Here is a 22,636-nt window from a genome sequence, read left to right as displayed (position 1 = left end):
GGAGTGGAGTTGAGAAGAAGAGAGATAGACGCAGTAATACCCCCGGAGTGGCTTGCTCCCCCGATATGAGAGCCGATAGAGCCCGGGAGATATGGGCAGCTAGGTTTTCACTAGCAGGCATCCCCCTTCAGGTAGCAAGTAGAGTGAGCCACGCCCTACAGGGGACTTTCTTCGTCGTTCAGGAGAGGGGACGTCTGACCCTTGACAGAGAGTAGCAAGATGAGGCGATTGCCGTCCTTTCATGGAGGAGATTTCGGGTGGTGGGCCTTCAGGGGAAGACTTGACGACAAGACCCCTATGTTTTTTGGAAGGAGCTTAGGGAGTGGCGCCTTTGGATCTGGGAGCGCAGACCACTTGATGAGCTACAGTGGGATCTAGGAGAGTAGCTATGGCCGGCCTCTGCGGTCACCAAGAATCCACCCAGGGTCCTAGAGTACACTGCCAGGATTGGCGGACATGTACTGATGCAGGAGGATATGGACTGGGCGCCATCACGTAGCAGGCACTAGAAGGAGCATAGCATCACGGAGCCCTTCCGACGAACCTTCTGGCGCCGCCTATGGGATAGCTGGAGGCCGAGGAGCGTGTCGTATTTCTTATGGCTAGTGGCACATGGAGGCTTGGCGGTGAAAAGTTGGCTTGCCCAGATGCAAGAGGGAGGTTGTAAACGCTGCACTCAGCAGCCTTAGGAAACCCCAAAGCACTGCCTTTGGTCATGTGAGGAGGCGCAGCTCGTGTGGAGAGAAGCATGCCGCATCCTTCGCCGTATAGCACCCAGCCTTGGATGTATCTCATAGGGAGCTTTCTGTTGGCAGGCAATCAGCCAGGGCCATCACCTTCTATATGAGGCCACAATGCAGGACACGATATTCATTATCGAGGAAGGGTCGTGCGCAGTGGTCGGTTTGGAGGCTCTACCCATCCGCCAAGTACTAGAGCCCACAACAGACTGCTTGAAGGTATGGGAGATCATAGGGAGTCTTATTGGATGCCATATCTGGAAGGCGTGGTGTTAGAAGGCTTTCAGCAAAGAGAGACTTTCAGGACATGCGACCTTAGTAGAGCTCTAGACGTCCATTATCCACTCTCTCCGTGGCCGACGGGATCAAGTGCAGGGCGAGTCCAAGGCTCATCAAGAGCTCCGAGGTCACTTCATGCGCACTTGGGGCGGCCAAGGTCTGTTTTTCGTAATGCAGGCAGGCAGCCCCAGTTGGCGATACCCCCCCCTCCCCCCAATGGCTTCTTGCCCCCATCCCCCCCAAACCGCCTTGAGAGGCTTGTATACATGATGTATTGGTGACTTTGCATCAACTCCAGCTAGTCTATTGAGCATGAGCATTCCGTTGTAATCAGCTTTTTTGAGTAATATAATCAACCACATTTTACTTGGGGAAAAAAAAAGAATAGTCAATGGCCAGAACGCCCTATAATTATACTTTGGTCATCATTGACAAGATCCCCAAGAGAAATTAAAAGTTTAGTTGAGTTGTCAGATTGACTAGAAAGCTCAAATGACTAAGACTTTTCACTCAAATATTCACATTGACTAGAACCATATAATGAGTGGTTTCAAAAAGTAAAACCAAATGCTCATGATCAAAGAAACAAACCACAAAATGGTGAACCTATATAATGAAGCTCTCCAAAAGCTAAATTTGGTGACTCCTAAAACTTAGGAGATTACTATTTTTGAAAGTTGCTCAAATGGAAATTCTATTCACATCAAAGGCTCCGAAATTTCACAAGGAACAATCTTCAATAGCTATCTCAAATTCTTAACCGTTTGAGAAATTTTTTAAGTAGAAGGTTTGGAAGCTTCTTTCTCTACAAAAGTGACATGTGGCATCTAGAATAGGACATGTGTCATTTTGAAGAGACAAGTGTTCCTACACTTGTCATTTTTAATAAATATTTGTCATTTATAACCTCTACTGTTCACTTTTGAATACCCAAGCCCCACATCTACATATTAGAGATCTCCCTTTTCATTTGAAATAAGTTCTCATACTAAAATTTCAGCCATATGCTTTGTACTCTCCTATCTATCTCTCATCCAAGAAGCACTTTCTCCTTAGCTTGATCTAATCCAAGAACTAAAGAAGAAAATCAACCTACTACTCAAAGTTTACAAAAAGTAGGGTTTCAACACCCTAATTTTCAAAATTGCAGCAAATCATCCCTTTGTATATGGTTTAGCCACTTGGTGCCCATGGTTTTTTTTCAATAAATTCTTGTAAAGGAGAAGGGATCAGCTCCCCTCTCAACGTGGTGTCAACTCCTCTCTCTCTCTCTCTCTCTCTCTCTCTCTCTCTCTCTCTCTCTCTCTCTCATTTTCATGGTGATAATTAAAGTTAGTTAAGTTCAAAGTATTGTCATTCTCATATTCTTACCAGCGCTTACATTGGTATCAGAGCAAGCACTTCCTCTTTGCAAGAACTTTTCTAGGTGACGATCTCTGGGCTCAACTTTCTAACCATGTCAAGAGGCAAAGAATAGAATTTTGGTGAACAACTAAAAGGCTCCCGACACTTTGTATTTGTACGATTCTTTGATTATGAGAAGATATAAAGATTCAAGGAACTGGAAGCCGATCTAGAAATTCAAGCTTTGATGGAGAGAATGACTAAAGTACGGGTTGAAGCAAAGATCTTTGAAGATTTTCTTACCAAGAAGGCTCTTGAGACAGATGATATATTACGATTCCAAAGGCCTATCTCAACATAAAAGGTATCAATGTTATTAATGCAATCAAGTCTATGAAAGGTAATACATCACCTATCATTCAAGGATCCACCCAAGCAGTGACTTCAAAGTTTCATCATACACAAGCTACTTCCTCTTGTCCCAAGAATCCCTCCAAGGAGAAAGGCAAGGAGAAAGTCAAAGAACTGGCTATTTGCATAGTAGCTGAATCGCCAAAGATGCTTTTAGCAAAGAAAAACAATGCTAAAAGAGACTTCAATATTCTATGGTAAGAGAGATTCTCAAAAAGCTATGTCTTTTACTAGACAGTTTGATGCTACTTTTGGTAGTGAAGATTATACAAAAAAATAAAAAATTAGAATGGTTAAAATGCATCTGAAGGATGTCACTTTGAATTAGTGGCTCAAAGTTATTCAAGAGGGAAAAAAACCGAAGTCTTGGAATTTTAAGGAGATGTTCAACAAGAAGTTTCAGCCTGCATCTTCTGAAGTCGATGTGCAACAAGAATGGGATGAGCTGAAGCAAAGCCATGGAGACAACGTTAAAACATACATCAACAAGTTTGCAGCTGTTTCTTTTAAATTTACATCTCTCAATGAAGTTCCTTCCAATATGGAGATGAGAAAGCTTGCCTAATCAGACTCAAAGGCAGAACCCTGTGTCACTAGCTTATGATTTCGCTACTTCCTTCAGGACCAAGGTCCTTGGAAGACTCCTCCCAATTGAAGGGGCGTGGTAAGGCACCTAGCATCCCGGTTCAGTGGTCCAGGTAGTGTTAGACTCTCACCAGCTAAAACCGCCGATCCCGGCGGGTTCCCTCAAAGGGATGCCATACCCCAAGGTCGGGCATCAACTCGAAATTACATCTAATAGTACGGCAAGTAGTCAAGATGACAAAGCCTAATACTTTGGAAGCAGCCCAAGATGCGGCCTTAGAAGCTAAAGGATTGTATATGCCATGGATGGTTGGTAAAGCCTCAAAAGAACCACAAAGAAAGAAAACCAAGATGTTTGACCTAAAGAAGTCAAATAAACAAGAACGAAAGCATAAGAATGGATGTACATCACCTTTGCCATCCAAAAAGAAGCTAACATATGAACACTTAGCAAAATATATATGAGTAGGACGATGTTTCTCTTGTGGAGAAAAAGGATACATGGTTGTTCAATGTCCTAATAAGGCAAAGAAGAAAACCCAACCCTAAAAGACACCTCAATCACATGTTGTATCTAAGAAATCCTTGCAATAGAATGAAACACCGTCATAGAAAAGAAAGCTTTTTATGGCTTGGGATAAGATTACTAATCAACCTATTCTCATTCATTTTGATACAAGGGCTACATATCATTTATCTATCCTCGGATTGTCAAAGCTCTACATCTACCAAATGAGAGGTTTGAAACACCAGAAATGTCAAGTGTTGCTTTTCAAGGAATTAGTTACTTCCTTTCTTGGGAAACTATGAATTGAGATAGGAGATTATGTAGATCATGAGAGTTTTATCATGGGAGATCTTGGTCATTGTGATGTTGTATTAGAAATACCTTGGCATAGAAAAATAGATCCAACCATTTATTGAAATCAAGATAAGTTTAGATTCTCTTTCAAGGGTTAAAAGAGTATATTTTGATGTATCTTTTGATGTGGGAGTGGAAGAAAACTCTCTTCCCATCTTATTCCATGTACAAATTTGTAAAGCAATGAAAAAGCCTATTTCCTCGTACTTAATTTTTATCAAAGATTCTAACAAAGAGTCCATCAACGAGGACTGAATAAGTTTCTTAAAGGAGTATAAAGATTGTTTTGCAAATACTTTACCTGACGAGTTACCACTAGAGAGGCCGAAAGATCATCACATTGATCTCATTCCTAGAAACTCACCACCAAATAGGCCACCCTATCGTGTGAGTCCAACACAACAAAAAGAGATTATGAAGCAAGTCAAATAAGCTCTTGGAGAAGAGTCTAATAAGACCCAATTCCTTACTTTTTTGCTCTCCAGTTCTCTTAGTGCAAAAAAAAAGATGGATCTTGGCGTATGTGTGTGGACTACATGGCGAATAAGTTATGCGTTACTAAAGCTTTCATGCCTAAAGTAATAAAAGGATGTCATGCGGCTCCTTACATGGCTCATCGTGGTTTTTTTGCCACAACCAAGACACTTAAAATGTATTTTTTTTAGCCAAGTCTTTGATGAGACATTAAACAATTTATCAAAGAATGTCTTGTATGCCAAAAGACTAAGTTTGATTACCAAAAGCATACAAGGCTTTTGCAACCATTACCAATTCCATGCCAACCTTGGAAAAGTATTGCTATGAATTTTATTTTTCGCTTGCTAAAATCAGCAAATGGCAATGATGGCATATAAACTATTATTGACAAATCTAGCAAACAGGCTCATTTCATTCCAATCAATAAGACTATCAAGTCTCAACATAAGGCCAGAATATTTATTCAACGAATCTTTAAGTATCATGGATTACCACAATCCATTATGGGTGATAAAGATCCACGAACCACTAGTCTCTTTAGCGAGCTCTTTTTTAAAATTTGGGTATAAAGCTTACTTTTTCTTCTTCTTATCATTCTCAAACAAATGATCAAAGTGAGATAGTCAATCTCACAATATTGGATATGTTGAAGTGCTATTGCCATGTAGCCAACCACCAATGGAAAAAGTATTTACTTTTTGTAGAATATGCTTATAACAACACAATTTATATTTCTACAGGTAAAGCATCATTTGAAATCATATATGGAAAACTATTCTTACTACCTATTCTCAAAACAAAAGAGGAGATATTTCATGCCCATGAGTTCGTGCATGATATGGATACAACTTTTGCCCAAGTTAGACGAGCTATCCAAAGATCTCTAGGAAAACAAAAGAAAACATCAGATAACCATAGAAGGCACTTGATTTTACAAAAAGGAGATTGGATATGGCTGAAATTTGACAAAGCTTGTCTAAGAAGCTCTAACAAACCTTCATTCCAAGTCACTAAGCTCACAATAAGAAATTATGGGCAATTTCAAGTCACCGAAAAGATTAATGATGTTTGTTACAAGTTACAACTTCCAGAGCATTCGAGAATTCACAATGCTATTTATATTCATCTTTTGAAGCCTTACAAAGAGTCTCCACCATTGGAACCTGTAATAGAGAATTCACCTGAAGGAGATACTTCAACCAGAGCAAATAGTCTCTCGTACGATCAAGAAATGAGAAAGAAACATTTCTAGAAAATTCTTTTTGAAATTTAAAACTTACTTTCATGTTGAGATGTTAAGCTCTACATAAGCTAGCATCCACTATGTGCCTTGATGATATGGCATGATATTATTCACTGGCATGTTAGGTGATCAACATGAGGATACGCTAGTGATTCTACAGCTAGACTATACCCATGCAGTACATCCTTGGTTATGGCACATTATGCCACCTCTTCTTTCCTAGCGGGTTCACACTTAGTGACCGTGTGTACATACATTGTGATACTTTCATATTACTCTTTTATCATGTTGTAAACTAAGTTCTTTTGTGTGAAGAAGAAGCAAAAAGAGGAAAAAGATTTCAGTCCTCTCTCTCTGTATTCTAACATCTCCATTATTTTTGTATATGTGTGTGTGTGTTCTTGGGTGCTTCACCTCTCTCCCCTCTTGTCTATTTTCATTGTATCAAAGCCATTCCTAGTTGCACGGAGCTTAATTGAAGGCTGCAATGAAGGTATTAAAGTAAGGAAGCAAGCAACAGGTAAGAAACTCTTCCACCTTGCTCAATTTGCCTTGGGATATAGCCACAGAATGCTCTTAAGGCTGGCAGGGTTGCAATCTCCAAGTGCGGTGAAACTTGGTGAGTAGGAAGAACAATGTATATACTGCAAACTAACCCTATAGAGCTTTTCCATTGTGATTTTTAGCATCTGAGGTCATTTCGGCCTTTGTTTTCGACCTGCAAGTGATCCCAACAGTAATTTCCAAGTATATTACAATTTTGACTGTGTATGCTATTTACAAATGCATAGGTTACAGATTTCAAATCTATAAGGTTTCAAGTATTTACTGGGTTGCAAACACAAAAGGCATTTGCATACAAATTGCAAATTGTAGTTATTATTGTGCAATCAGTGAAAAAGGCTACATGTTTAGTTGTGGTGCACCTGATATCAGCTTGCTTGTTCCAGATTGTAGGTTTTTGCAAGATTTTCTATTCTATCAAAATGTCTAACAACTTCAACCAAATCATCAGCGAGAAGCTTAATAAAAATTATTTTGCGTTGAAGTTCAGAATGACAAATTTTTTGAAGGGCAAGGGTATTTGGAATTACATTGAAGGAGACATGGCAATAGCACCTGAAGTTCCTACACAAAATGCTACTACAAAATAGTTAAAGGCTAAAAAAGATTGGGAGCAAACACAAAGTAAAGTTATATATTGGTTGTCTATCAATGTCGCAGATAGCATGATGGGCTTCATCAAAGAATGATGTATGCTATGTAGATTCAAGTGCCTATAACTGTATGAATTCTCATGGAGAGTGGTTTAGTCCAAAGTCTCTGGGCTATGTGAAGATACGGAATAATAGCTCATCCCATTACTCATGTTGAAAATGTTCCTTTGAGTATACAGGATAGCAAAACTAAGTACTCGGCTCATGTGCTGCATGTATCAAATATTACAAAAACTTGATTTCTGTTGGACCTTGGTTGGTAGAACAGGGATTATAGTTTCAATTTGCATTTGACGGTTGTTATGTAAAAGATCTAAAAAAGGATTGTAGATTGATTGCAAAAGGAAAACGTACTAACACATTGTTTACTCTTGATGTAAGTCTACCTGAAATGCATGTTGCCATGTTTGCACAAGGCTCAAGTGTTGTGGCTACTATTAAAATTTGGCATAAGAAAATTGGTCATATGAATGTGCAACAGCTAAAAGGCATGTAACCAAAGCAGATCATGAATGGCTTGCCTAAGTTTAGAGTTGATAGGATGCACAAAGTATGTGAAACATGTTAACTTGAAAAACAAGCAAGGCACGCTTTTTCACATGAAAAGCATGTATGCAAGAAGCTACTTGAATTGATACATTATATTCTGTGGAGTCCTACAAAGACTCCAACTTTGAGTGGTTGCACGTATTATGTTTCCTTCATTGATTATCATACTTGTAAGTATGGGTTTACTTTATGCATGAGAAAAGTGTATTCACTCACTAGAAAAGCTTTACAGCTTTGGTTGAGAAACATGTTAACTTGAAAAACAAGCAAGGCACGCCTTTCCACATGAAAAGCATGTATGCAAGAAGCTACTTGAATTGATACATTATATTCTGTGGAGTCCTACAAAGACTGCAACTTTGAGTGGTTGCACGTATTATGTTTCCTTCATTGATTTTCATACTTGCAAGTATGGGTTTACTTTATGCATGAGAAAAGTGTGCTCACTTACTATAAAAGCTTTACAGCTTTGGTTGAGAAAGAAACAAGGTTGCATATTAAATGCCTAAGGTTGAATGGAGGGGGAGAATATATCTCCAATGAGTTTTCTAATTTTTTGTAAAAAATTTATATGCAGAGGTAGTATACATGTAGATATACTCGGCAACAAAATGAAGTTGCTAAGCAAAAAAACATGCATATTGTAGAGGTGGCTCGTGCACTGATCTTAGAAAGAAACTTGCCTCATTACTATTGAACTGAAGCAATTGTTATTGCTGTATACATTATGAACACGACACCTATTGCTATTGTACATGATACAACACCTAAAGAGAAGTTTAGAAGTAGAAAGCCAAATCTATCCCATCTAAAAGTATTTGGATGTATTATTTATGTGCATATTCTTGATGAGTTGTGCAGTAAATTGGATCCCAAAACAAAAAAATATGTCTTTATTAGATATTCTCTTAAGCAGAAGGGATATAGATGTTATAACCTTGTTACACATGAGCTAAGAGTTAGTAGGGATGTTTTTTATGAAATAAGTAGCTGATACAATAATGTGTAGAATGCAGTTGGGTTTTATGAGTATGAGAGTGTGTCTATACATAAAACAAGTCAACAATCACAGACATTGAGTGGATCACAAGAGTCTCTTAGTCATGGTTCTGTTGATAGACCTTGGAGTAGCAGATTGAGGTCAGAAGTTACACCACCATATACCTTACAAATGCCAAAAAAAGATAAAGAAAAAGTTGGGGACTCACCTATTGTGACAGATATATCATTAGATTTCTCTCATATTGATGCTGATTCAGAAGCCTCTGAGGCCTCTGAGCAGAGCTTTGGATGAGGATTTTGGGATTCTATCTATTAAAACACCTAGTGTGCGAAAGGCACCTGATAGTGATCCAAGTCCATATACGTCAAGTAGAGTGAGAAAACCAACGCAGCGATTGACATATGATAGCTATGTAGCTCATCACTATGCATACATGGCTAAGGTTGTGCAAGATATGGAACCCACTTGTTTTGAGGATGCAATGGATAATGAGCATTGGGATTGTGCTATGGATGAAGAAATGGCCACACTTATGGAAAATGACACATGAGAGTTAGTGCCCTTACCTGAAGGCAAAAAAGATATTGGCTATAAATGGGTGTACAAGGTCAAGCGTAAGTTAGATGGATCTATTGAGCGCTATAAGGCACAGCTAGTTGCCAAAGGATATGCGTAGACTCATGGTATTGATTATGAGGAGACCTTTGCTCCAGTGGCTAAAATGGCCACTATAAGGACTGTCATAGAAATGGTTGTATCAAAAGGTTGCACCATGCATCAAATAGATGTTTAGAATGCCTTCTTGTAAGAGGAATTGCAAGAGGAAGTTTATGTGCAACAACCACCTAGTTACGTGAATGAGAATCATTTAGATTATGTATGCAGATTTCATAAGGCCTTATAGGGGCTAAAGCAAGCACCTAGGGCATGGCATGACAAGATTGTAGATTACCTTGTCAGCATTGGATTTCGCAGAGCACAAGCTGATCACTCACTCTATGTATGTGAGAGAGATGCAAGTATTGTGGTCATTATTATATATGTAGATGATTTGATCATTATGGATGATACTGAGATAGAGATTGACAATGTGAAGGGCCTTCTCAAGGCTGAATTTGAAATGAAGAATTTGAGAGAGTTGTGCTATTTTCCCGGCATAGAGATCATCAGAACTCTGGAGGGTATACGGTTGTCACAGACAGAGTATGCATTGGATATGTTGAAGAAGTATAGTGTGGCTGATTGCAAGCCTACTTCTATACCTTTGGATGTTAATGCTAAGCTTAGTGCACATGAGAGACTTGATTAAGAATGTCACTATATATTGAAAGATTGTCGGCAGTCTTATCTATTTGACGATTACTAGGCCAGACCTAAACTACACAATTGGTCTATGCAACTTCCACGAAAGCCACATTTGCATGCAGTGTAGCGCACATTGGGCTATCTCAAGTACACATTGGACTAAGCTTTATTCTACAATGCACATGTACCTTGGAGTTGTATAGTTACACAGATGCAGATTAGGCTCGTAGTATTTCTAACAAGAGATCTACCAATGGTTTTATATTTCCCTTTGGGAGTGTTGTTGTTACTTGGAGTAGCAAGAAATAGCCGAAAGTTGCTTTATCTAGTACAGAGGTACTTCAATTGCAACATATGAGGTAGCTTGGTTATGGAAGCTACTTGGTGATTCGGGGATATAGGTGAATAAGAAGATTATCATCTACTGTGATAAACTTAGTAGCATTCAATTGGCTAGAAACCCAATGTATCATGCGCAGACCAAACACATAGAGGTCCATTATCATTTCATTCGAGAACGGGTTCTAGGAGGTGATATTGACTTGGTTTATGTCAACATAGAGAATCAACTAGCTGACATTTTCACGAAGGCCTTGGGAGCTGAGAAACTTCAAGGCTTCATGACTATGCTTAGAGTTCACGAGCTCATGTTGAGCTCCAAGGGGAGTGTTAAGATGTCAAGCTCTACATGAGCTAGCATCCACTGCGTGCCTCAATGATGTAGCACGATATTATTCACTTACATATTAGGTGACTAAGGATACACCAATGATTCTACAACTAGGCTATACCTATGTAGTCCATCCTTGGTTATTGTGCCACCTCTTATTTCCTAGCACATTCACACTTACTGACTGCGTATACATGCGTTGTGTTACTTTCATATTACTTTTCTATCATATTGTAGACTAAGTTCTTTTGTGTGAAAAAGAAAAAAGAATAAGAATAAGATTTCAACCCTATCTCTCTATGATCTCACGTCTCCATTATTTTTATGTATATGTGTACTCTTGGGTGCTTTACCTCTCTCCTCTCTTCTCTGTTTTCATCTCATTTAGATTCGAAGTGGATACCAGAAGAGTATTTTAAAGACTATCCAAAAATACTACCAACTTATGAAAAAGTTATAGAATCAAAAATACTTTAAGCAATGTCTTGAAAACAAGACAGATTTCAAGAGGAAGTGATATAACAAACCTTTTGCATATCAATTGTTACGAAGACACATGGACTCAATGATTCCAAATTAATTTGATGCTCATGTACTTTGAAAGGTGATTTATATTATTTAAGTATTTCAAAATATGATTAAATGTTTATCTTTCTATTGAATGGTGGTCAATGGCCAAAACGCTCTATAATTATACTTCAATCGTCATTGACAATATGCCCAAGAGAAATTAAAAGTTTAGTCGAGCGGTTAGATTAACAAGAAAGCTCAAATAACTAAGACTTTTATACTCAGATAGTCACATTGACTAGAAGCCTATATAATGAGTGGTTTCAAAAAGTAAAACCAGATGCTCATAACCAAAGAAACAAACCATGAACTAGTAGACCTATATAATGAAGCTCTCCAAAAGCTAAATTTGGTGACTCTTAAAATTTAGGAGGTTACTATTTTTGAAAGTTACTCAAATGAGAATTCTATTTGCATCAAAGGCTCCGAAATTTCATAAGAAACAATTTCATCTTCAGCAGCTATCTCAAATTCTTAACCATTTGAGAAATTTTTAAAGTAGAAAGATTGAAAGTTTCTTTCTCTACAAAAGTGACATATGGCATCTAGAATAAAACGTGTCATTTTGAAGAGACAAGTGTTCCTACACTTATCATTTTCAACAAACACTTGTTATTTGTAGCCTCTACTTTTCACTTTTGAGCACCCAAGCCCCATATCTATAAATTAGAAATCTCTCTTTCACTTTCTACTTAGCTTGATCTAACTAAAGAAGAAAATCTGCTTGGTACTCGAAGTTTGCAAAAATTAGGGTTTCAACACACTAATTTTCAAAATTACAGCAAACCAGCCCTTTTGTATATGATTCAAGCACTCGGTGCCCGTGGTTTTGTTTCAATAAATTCATGTAAAAGAAGAGGGACCGGTTCCCCTGTCAACGTAGTGTCAACACCTCTCTCTCTCTCTCTCTCTCTCTCTCTCTCTCTCTCTCTCTCTCTCTTATTTTCATGGTGATAATTGATCGAGTTGGTTAAGTTCAAAGTATTGTCATTCTCACGTTCTTCCCAGCGCATACAACATGTATACAAGATAGAACAAGTTTCTATATCATATATGATATTTTATAAAGCTAAGTCTATACTTATAGAGAATTATTGCAATTTGAAGGAACTTAAGGTATTGGAATTCCAAAGTTGAAGTGTTGAGTCTAACGCACAAAAAGCAAACATCATTGTCTAGCAAGATAATTTTATTATCTATACATAAGAAAGCAAGAGAAACTCGTTAGACTTGGAAATCAATATAAAAAGAAGACAAACCTCATGGTTGGTTGACCTAGAGTATTTGGGGCGTCGTCTTGTAATGCTCTGATGTCGAATTTCAATCATCTCGTACAATTCATGAGTGTAAGGCAATAATTATCTAAGAAAAGAACATGAATATTAGAAGTTAGTAATCGACAACTTACTAATTTACAAACATTGACCTCTACACATTAGAAACAACATATATTAGTAAGTTCCAGAGAATATCCTTAATAGAACCAAAAAGACTTGTCGAAACAGTCAAAGCTCTCCTAGCAAGAACACTTGACATGTTTGGTTATTTGAAGCTTGGAAACAATTTTCTTCACACTCCAAATCACAAGTCAAGGATTTACCTTAGGAAATCGATATTTCATCAGATTTTTCCTAGCAAAGTAAGCCCAAAGGATGCTCAGTCATACGGTTATTTCACCTAAAAATTGGAAACCTCAAAATCATCTAACTATCATAGGATAGTTCTCAAGTACGATGATACTTGAGCCAGATCACTCAAAATTGGACATGTTTAATATAAAGAAAGCAATGGGACTAGAACTATGAGAGAAGATCAATACTTGACGAATACCAAGATGATCAGAAATTTAATAAAGCCATAAGTTTTTTATTAAGCAAGCTGCTAACTGCTGACCTCATTTGCATCTAGTACCATTCTCTTATTTTGCTAAGTTTTTATTGGACAGCAAAGAATTCCATACATATAATATAAATTTCAAAGTAGTTTAAAAGTTTTATATTAAGGGACAACTGAGATAGAAACTGCTAAACTATACAAGTCTCCGCTTCAATTAAAAGCTAGGCCCTGTAGGGATCAGTTTCAAACTGCAATAAGTAAGGAGTATAAGTATCACATGAGAGTAAAAAACACACACAACTCAATCTCAATGAAAGTGTTTTTAGGCGCTCTTCCCCACATGTACATAGTTGGCTGCACACTAGATGTAGATGGCAACTCAAAAAAAGAAGCGAACCTTGAATCCAATCTTTCTTCTAGGGAGATAAAGAGCACCTAAGGACCAAAGACATGGGAGGGTTGACGGACCGATCAAATAATCCCTTGGGTGTAACAGAGGCAGACTAAGGGGATAATCCTTTAAGCTATGTAACCAACAAGCATGGTAATCAATGTGGATACCCTACTAGCATGGATAAGCCACAAGTGTGTGAGGATGACCCCCTCCCAACAGTGGAGAGGGGTAGAAGTGCCCACTCCAAATGTGCTCAAGTTTCCAAGTGGGAAAGATGGTCGAGTCGTCTTGGGTGGACTCCCCTTGGCCTTTGAAGGACACCACTCATCATCAAAGCCACTAGACTTCCAACAATGCTAATAGTATCTATTTGTCTTAGGGACATTTTGCCAGCCCATCCGGTTTCAATCCTAGAGAGCAATTACTTTGCTCCTTACTACTCGATTGGGTCTCGTCGTTCTTTCCACCCTCCTTGCTTCCCCCTTTGTGTGGGAAAAGCCAACAAGGCCTCCTTTGAATATGGCAAATGGGTTTTCTAGTGAACCTAATCAAGCAATCTTGCAAAACACATTAGTTGACATTCAAATTCATAGAAGGTGGGTAACTAGGGTTGTGACATAACTTACTATGAAAGCTTATTCATAAACAAGGTGACTTGATCAACTTGACCATCCTCTTGTCATAGGGATATGAAATTTTAAGATGCTTTAATCTTGCTGATAACATTTTATTAAGTTATTAATCAAATGTGTAAGGTTATTTAGCACATGTGATGTACATGGCGGTTATTTCATGGTAATAGGCCAAGGACTCCGAGAATGCAGTGGGTATTAAAGGCAAAAGTTGTGATGCGTTATGTCAACTTGGTTTTGGTGGTCAATTGGTGTCATTTTTAATCCTTGGACAGTTGTTTGGCCAACAAGTGTCAATGGTGATACTAGAAACTAGCATTCATTAATTAATTAGCGTCAGTCTAAGGGTCAACAGCGGTTGGGGACCACTCCAAGTTGCAAATGGCCTAGCCAATTTAATTAGGGATGGGCACATTTAATTTTGGGCAAGGTCAGAAAGGCTTAAATTAATTTTCAAATTTATTTAATTCTACCAAATTATGCTGAAAAATGGGTTTAGAAGATTGCCACTTGGCAAAAATGCCCATGCAAATTGAGAAAACGTTTTGGGAGACTAAGTCTCAACCATCTAGGCAATTTTCACATGGTGAGATAGAGAGAGAAGACTGCTAATCATTTTTTAGCAAAGAAACAACAATTGGCTGCAAAAGCGACAGCCATCTCAGGCCTTCCAAGGACAAGCAACAACAAGGAGACACCTTCCAAGGGATGGCAACAACATTTTGGGGGATGCTTGGTAGTCGGTGACTGCATTAAATGTATACAGGAGCAAGCAACATGCAGGTTTCAGGGTTTTCTCTCGCGAAAAAAATTAGATTTCTCTCTCATCCTAGCTCTCCTCACCTTCTCCAAACCATTCTCACAAAATCTCAGCTTATCTCGCCCGTTTGGAGTAGATCTCAACCAAATTTGGTAGACAACAAAGGGAATTCTGCGATAACCCTAAATTTCTACAGAAATTAGAGTTTAGCAACCACTTCAGGACTTGTGCCATCATTAGAAGGCATCATACACTAAAATCAACACCTGCAATTTGTAGTATTGACAAGGATTTCAGATGCCAAGGCATCCATCGCAAATTTGGGGCAACATTTGGCCAGTTGGGATCCAATTAAAGCAAGTCCTAGATGAAAATCTAAGGGCAAATTGCCCAATTTGTTTGCTAATTGAGCAAAGGACTTTTGGATTTAGCCAGTTTTGGGGCCACCAAGGTGTCCATTCTCCAAGAATTTTGAAGATAAAGTGTGCATTTCAATTTATGTTTATTTGTTGATTGTTGTAATTAAGTACTTGATTAGGGAATTACCACCCTCTCCAAGAAGGCAGGCTGGTTTCACTCTTGTTAGAGGTCATATCCTCGATGGGCGGCCAGACTGGTCACCAAGAAGCTAGACAGCCAAAGCGGGCAGTTTTGGGCAGTTTCAGGCAGCAAGTGGGCAGGCCTAGGCAATGGGAATGTTAGGTGGCAAACTTGGCTGACTGCAGCAGCCAATCGGACCAGTTCTGGCTGGCCGGCTTGCAGCTTCTCTCTCCTCCATTTCTGCCTATATTACGTGATGCCACCTTCGTGGTCAAACACATTAGTTGTACTCAAGAGAGAGGATCTCTAGCTGCATGCATACATGCAGAGTCCCTTTGTACCTTTTTACTCCATCTTATTCAGAGTTCAGCAATCTTCATTTTGTATTCTCTATATCTCTTTCTCTCTATGATCAGCTTTCATGATCAGTCTATGCATCCGCTTCTGCAACGCTACACCCTAACATGGTATCAAAGCAATGAAGGGCTGATCTAAAATGGACGGATCTAAAGAGAAGGCTTTTGCACAATGCAAAGGCTGTGTTTTCAGCGCACAATTACAAGTGGAGGGTTGTGCATCAACACACGTCTAGAATGAACGAAGATAAACAAAAATAGAGGCTTGTTTGTTGTTTTTGTGTGCAAGGACAGTTGGAGAAGTATTATTAAACAAGCTTACAATTGCATTTCATGCCATCGCTCCTTGAGATACTCCATTGGAGGAAGCCCTCTCAAAAAAGGTTACTATCAAGTTTGGATCAAAGGCCAAGTTATTTCAAAGACAGCCTTTAGCACTCGCTATGGTCATTATGAGTTCTTGGTCATACCATTTGGATTGACCAGAGACAACAAAAGAAAGAAAGAAAGAAAGATGTATTTACATCTCTAAAAAGCCAAGATGGCCTATGAGACAAAGAAGTGAGTACATCTATCCATGTTATCTCGACTCAACAAAACAATAAAAATGTAATAAAAACAATTAACTATACCGATGTTCATATTCCTAAGGGTTGCCAACATAAGCTACTATCATGTACCAAAAAAATGATCAATAGGCCTCTCTAAAACTATTGTACTCTCCTCAAGGGGAGAATATATATCATGGGGTGATCTACAGTCGATCACTCATCGACCAAAAAGGAGTAAATGCACGTTTACAAGAGCAGATTGCCAATGCATGTGGTAATGCAAGAGGCGATGCAAGATGTCATGCTCATGCAAAATGTGATGCAACGGTGCCACTTGGAGAGTGCCCTCATAGGGGAATTGTTCACTTACCCAAGCACCCTTTTATAATCATAGTCATCTAGAGGATGTAGATGATGATACAATATGCAAAAATACAATTGTCTATGAAGAAAAAAATATGCAAAAATACAATAGGATGATACAATATGCAAAAATACAATTGTCTATGAAGAAAAAAATAAACCAAAATCATGTCACCTTTAAGAGAGGAAAGCCGCCCCTTTAAAAGTGGAAGGGAAAGCCTGAAGGAACCCCCTCTCCCCATCAAGCTGAAGTAGTAGGGAAGAGTGCACCCAAGCTGATCCTAGGTAGAAGATACTAAAGAATTGGATGGTTGACCAATTTGGTCAAGATATCTACAAAATTATCCAATGAAGGTACAAACTCTAGATGGATGGTGTCTAGCTCAACTTGCTCTTTGGTGAAGTGGTAGTATACATCAATGTATCATGTCCGCTAATTGATAATGGGGTTCCTAAAGCTAGTATAACACCACTCTAGCTCTCGCAGTAGAGAACAATCGCACATTGCTTGTGCAAACCTTTTTAAAAGGGCTTTTCACACTCTTAAAAGACTAAGATCAAATATTACAAAAGTATAAAGGGTTGTTTGTATGCAAGTTTCCTCATTGATCAAATCTCTTATAGTCTCCAAAAATATCCTTTTTTCTTTTTTGTAAACTGGACATGCAAGTCATTGGTGAGACCTTTCCAATGTTCAAAATTGAAGTAAAGCATGTGGAAAGTCAAGTGTTGTCAACAAGCTCCTCAAGTACACAGTCTCTATGGTATAGTCAAAGAGGGCCTAATACTTTGCCTTAGCCATGGACACAGCCACCGTCTCTTGATTATGGCTTAACCAAGAAATGGGATTCGTGCCCAAAGAAAAGATATAGCCACTGTGGGAACGCCAAGTGTTAGGATCTCCTCCCCAATTTGAATTGGTATATCCTCATAAAAGCAAACCATGACCATAAGTCAATCCATATGAATAAGCACACCAAACATATCTCAATGCACAACCAACAAGTGGTTCAATATGACATCCTAGGTGCATTGAGATACTAACTGAGTAAAGAAACTAAGTATGCAAGATCTGACCTAGTATGAATTAACCGGAGTAATTTTCCTGTTAGATCCACCATATACACAGTAGCTCATATGGCAAATTCCTAGAGCAATCTTTCTTTTTTGTTTCTCCACATACATTCCATAGCTTCTTCAGAGCTCTTTACCTCGTCACCAACATCCATCGATGGTTGGGATAGCTTGTCTATTTTTTTTAAGGCCCAGGGTCTGACCATCCCTTTAATTCTCCCCTAAGGATATAGATTACTCAATAGGACAAACATTGATTGAACAACCACACTTAATTCTAAATCAAATCAAAGATTAAAATCCCTTCTAAAAAGAAAGTCCATTGCGGTCCCATCTACCTTTGCAAGTCCTCATAGGCCACACGGCAACCAATGAGCAACCTTTGTCCAATGCCTTGGCCTCTCCAAGGTGATCACTTGGGCTCCCTTGGTAAGATAACCATCCCCTTTGTAGTCATGGTATGCCACTACATAGTCAACATGCATCCCTTATCTAATCTTGGCTACTTTGGGATAGGATACCTTGGGGTAAAAGACAAAAAACATATGGGCTTGGCCTAGTGCAATGCTAATTAGCCATTAAAAGTAGCCCCAAAACATGCTTAATTAATCAAATTACCAAACTTTTATAAAAAAGAAATGCAATCCTAGAGAATGTTTGTGTCCCATAAGCACAAACCCTAATTTAGGAGAATCCAAAAATCTATAAATAGATAGGATGTCCTCCACTCAACCCGATCTCATTTTCGTAGTTTGCAAGTGTCGTATCTCTATTGTCCACACCCTGTTTGCAAAGGATATCTCAATTCAAGTTACTGTCAGAAGTGGATGCAATGATGGAAGCGTAGAAAACTGCTATAATAGACTATTGAACACAAGAGACAAAGGAAGAGAAAGAAAAACACTATAAAAGAAAAGAACATTGCATAAAGAACTCAAAAGCAAAGAGATACTTGGAAAATGGAATCCATATACCAAGATATGAGACAATACAAAAACAATGTGAGTCCCCAGCTATGAAGACACTAGTAGTACCTACTCCTCTCCCTCTAGTAAAACCTATCAACTGATGAATGACAAATGATGCATAATGATTGTGGAGGAGGAGCCTGAATAAATAGGTAAAATAATGCCATAAATGATGTCAATTCAACCAGCAATAAATGCTATAAACACTGAAGTTGAACACAGTAGGTCTCCAACATAACACTTGTAGATGAGTAAATAATATTTGCATGCTGATCACCAGGAGGAGATGCTGGAGAAGCCATGATGAGGGAAATATAGAGAAGATGAAGAAAGACACAGGATCTTCAGGGAGAAAGTATGCCAAAAATACAAAGTCACAAGGATTGCACGAGTTGAAGGCAATAAAGAAAGCACATACAGAAAAGATCAATAGTAACCAGAGTGTAGTGATGAGAACGCGACAACCAGGTCCACATGGACCCTCTCTAAAGCTGAGCAGTGTATCACAACAGAAAAATACATACCAAACACAGCCAAAAATAGCTTGAGATAGTGTTGCCCAACCCTGCACAGAAGCAAAAAGGCAAAACACAGATGTTGATCAATAAAACACTGGCACTAGCTGCAGTAAATGCAATCGACCTGCACGAAAACAGGCCACCTCAGCCAGCTATCCCTAAAACGCAAATGTGGAGGGGCCAATAACAAATCCCCAGCCTTGAAACAGGCCCAAAAAATTGTAAACACAAATAGTAGATTGCAAAATGCTAAGAAAATAGCAACAAAACATGCCAAAAATTAGTAAAAGATGGTCGCTTAGGTTACAAATCAGGCGCAGCAATCAAAACAGGTGCAAACAGCAGATGAAAAGTCAAAACTCAGACCTGAAAGTGTAAAACAGCAGTAGGAACAATGATCCTGCATTCTAACACTATGTCGTAAGTGGCTAAAGAACACTACACAAAGGACTCAGAAGCAAAGAGATACTCAGGAAATAGAATCCGTTTACCAAGATATGAGATAGTACAGAAACAATGTGAGTCACAGGCTATGAAGGAGCTAGCACTTGCTCCTCTCCCTCCACTACAACCTGTCAGATGATGCATAATGACTATAGAGGAGGAGCCTCAATAAATAGGCAAAAATAATGCCATAAATGATGTCAAGTCAGCCAGCAACAAATACCATAAACACCATCAAAATTAAAAAATAAAAAATGCTTAAAATATCTAGAATGTGCCCAACCCTCTCTAGCATGCACAGCCATGAACTGACATATCTGCTAACAGCTGCTGCCCATTGCTATCCATCATCAAGCACCTACTATCCAGTCCCCCTACTACTGTTAGCAACTGTTTTAAGCCTGTCTTCCACCGTTGCTCAGCTCGTGACCACTGTCCAGTACTGGCCAGCCTACATTTACAGGTTTCTGACAATTTGCTGCTGCCATACAGCCTGTCCACACAGTTGCCCAGGTCCCACGTGGCAGGCAGCACCTGCATTTATCAGGTTTTGCTGCCGTACAGCCAGTCACATCAGCAGTTAGGCTGTGTTTTGCTGCTGATGCCCATCATCCAACTCCCATGTCACCAGATTCAGCTGCATTTGCTGTTTTTCTGCTCTAACTATCTGTAATCTGCAACAGAGTGCATGCGCTTCGGAGGCAAGGCGGCATCACCAATAGGCCCACAGGTGGATGCGGATGGCTTTACACGGGTCCAGAGACAACAGAGAGGGAGACGGCAAGGGGGGCCGCATTCAGCCCCTCAAACACAGCCACGGCAGCAAGGTGCAAGAGGGCGAGTGTCACCCCCCCGGCAGAGCACCACGCAGCCCCCCCCTCCTCGCCCCACCCGGCAGGACCACATGCCCACACACCCACCCCCCACGGACGCGTCACAAGCCACCTCACCTGTGGACCCACATCCCCCCCCCCCCCCCCCACGCCCCCCCCCCCCCCAACCCTAGCCCATAGCCCCCCCCTCACACGCACCTTGTGCAACCGACCACCCCCCCATCCCTCCATCCTTCCCCTCCCCATCATCACCCCTGCCGACCACCCCCCCCCCCCCCCTGATCCCCACCTAGTATAGGTGACCCCACCCCCCACAGGTGGGGAGGAGCCCCATACGCCGACACCCTCCACTCACCGGCAGTCGAGCCCCCCTCCCCCCCCCCCCCCAACACAGCCACCAGCTCATCCGTCCATGCCGCCTGTCACACTTTCCCGAGACAAGTGCAACTACTACCATAGGAATTTTTTTGCAGTCGGCCGTGGTCTTACCTGAGAGTTGCGGAGCAAGGAGAGTTCCCACTACCCCTGGAGGTGGGAATCTTCGTGGTATGCAAGTCAAGGAGCAGTAAGGTCCATCTACTAGCACCACCGGATGGACCAAACTACGCCTTCTTCCTTCAGACCTCTCACACAGGAGACTAGACGACAACAGACAGAGGAGGAGGTGAAGAGCCAGGTGGCAGACCACATCTCCCAGTGGATGGAAAAAAGTGGATTGATACTTTTCTCCCAGCAGTGCCCAGGTTGCATGATGGACATTAACTGGTGGGCTGGGGCCAAGGTCCCACATGTTGGGTGTAAAGGCCCTTTACGCGCCCTTTACACGCTCTCCCGTGTATATATTACTTCACACATGTGAACCCACCCTAACGGGTGTAACTGTACCATACCCTAAGTATAAATATATTCTTACATTCTTTGTGTGTACCACATCGGTACACACCCATCCGACGACTCACTCTCTATCCTTAGCAAACATTGTTCACTATTCAGCTCTGGGTCCTTGAACTCCTCGATTATTGTACCTGCTCTCAGCTCTCTTTCTCGATCTATTTCCACTTCGACTCAACAATCGCGTATCAGAGCTAATGGCTCACTCAGTCGCAGCGTCAACAGTCGGGCCAGGCAACTGGTTGTGGGCATGTGCAACGAACGTTAGTCGCAGACTGACGACAAGAAAGACCTGCCCAACGGGACTAGGCGAGACTGCGTGACGGGGCAATCTGCGCGACGGGACTGCAGGCGTGTGACATGATGAACGGGTTGCACGATCGACGAGCAAAAGATCAACGACATTTTTCGTTTAATTTTTCATCACCTTGTTTTTTTCCCCTTCTACTAGGTGTTCACATCTATAAGCACAAAGTGCAAATTGTGCAAGTCTGGGTCTTAAAATTTGGGGCTTTCCCAAATCTGGTACCTGACACATATTGCAGTGATCTTTGAACCATAACTTGCAAACATTGAGTGCACAAGCCTCAGAAATTTTTTGGGGATTCTCAAATGCAAGTGAAATTTTTGCTTGGATGAGCCAATTTCTTGGAAATTGTGCACTATTAGACCCCTATTGGACCCCGAAATTTGGGGCTTTTGCAGAAATCGTGAAATTCCTGCAACATTAGCCCACACTTGATGCTTGGGATTATGTATTTATGCGAGCAGATTCACTACAGAAATTTTGGGGCTTTTCACATTGGTGATGTATTTTTGAGTCGTGTTGGGACTGGACAGTGAAATCTACAGCAGATTCACTGCTAAGTGGGAGTCTTTATAGTTTTGGATGCTTGAAATGTTCAAATAGGGCAGTTTCTCTTGGTACATGCATTGCTGAATACTCATTATGCAATGAAACAGTGGTAAATACAGCATTTGGGTCATTGCATTTGGGAATTTTGGTGATGTACTACTGAAGTGGGAGCTATCCTTAATGCAAATGTATCAGATTTGATTCGTGCACATGTTGTAATCAATACTTGAGACTGAAATTTGCAGCTAAACATCTGCTTCTTGGACACTTTGGAAGTACAAGAGTGTGTACTTGCTGCTACAATTCAAAAACCTTGCTATTGGCTGAAAGCATTCAGCCCATTATTGCACTTGTGTATTGCTGAA

General features: G+C 40.1%; 1 protein-coding gene across 6 annotated transcripts in view; it reads right to left on the bottom strand.

Moving 5' to 3' along the window:
- Positions 1 to 22,636, bottom strand: part of LOC148017346 (uncharacterized) — a 117,471-nt gene that overhangs the window by 60,002 nt on the left and 34,833 nt on the right. For 4 of the 6 annotated variants that reach the window (XM_087663426.1, XM_087663424.1, XM_087663427.1 and 1 more), the window contains one exon: positions 12,515 to 12,617. The exons of 1 other annotated variant lie outside the window; for it this stretch is intronic. In XM_087663426.1, coding sequence (XP_087519552.1) covers positions 12,515 to 12,583 — 69 coding nt within the window. In that variant the 5' untranslated portion in view covers positions 12,584 to 12,617. Of the gene's footprint in view, positions 1 to 12,514; positions 12,618 to 12,855; positions 12,933 to 22,636 lie in introns of those variants that run through there. One more of the 6 variants, XM_087663425.1, reaches the window with a different exon arrangement.

This window comes from Lygodium microphyllum, chromosome 22, assembly GCF_053477565.2.
Source record: "Lygodium microphyllum isolate KBCC chromosome 22, Lygodium_microphyllum_v1.1.10, whole genome shotgun sequence".
Lineage (NCBI taxonomy): Eukaryota > Viridiplantae > Streptophyta > Polypodiopsida > Schizaeales > Lygodiaceae > Lygodium > Lygodium microphyllum.
The sequence above is the reverse complement of the archived record's forward strand: the minus strand, read 5'-3'. Positions and strand labels throughout refer to the sequence as shown.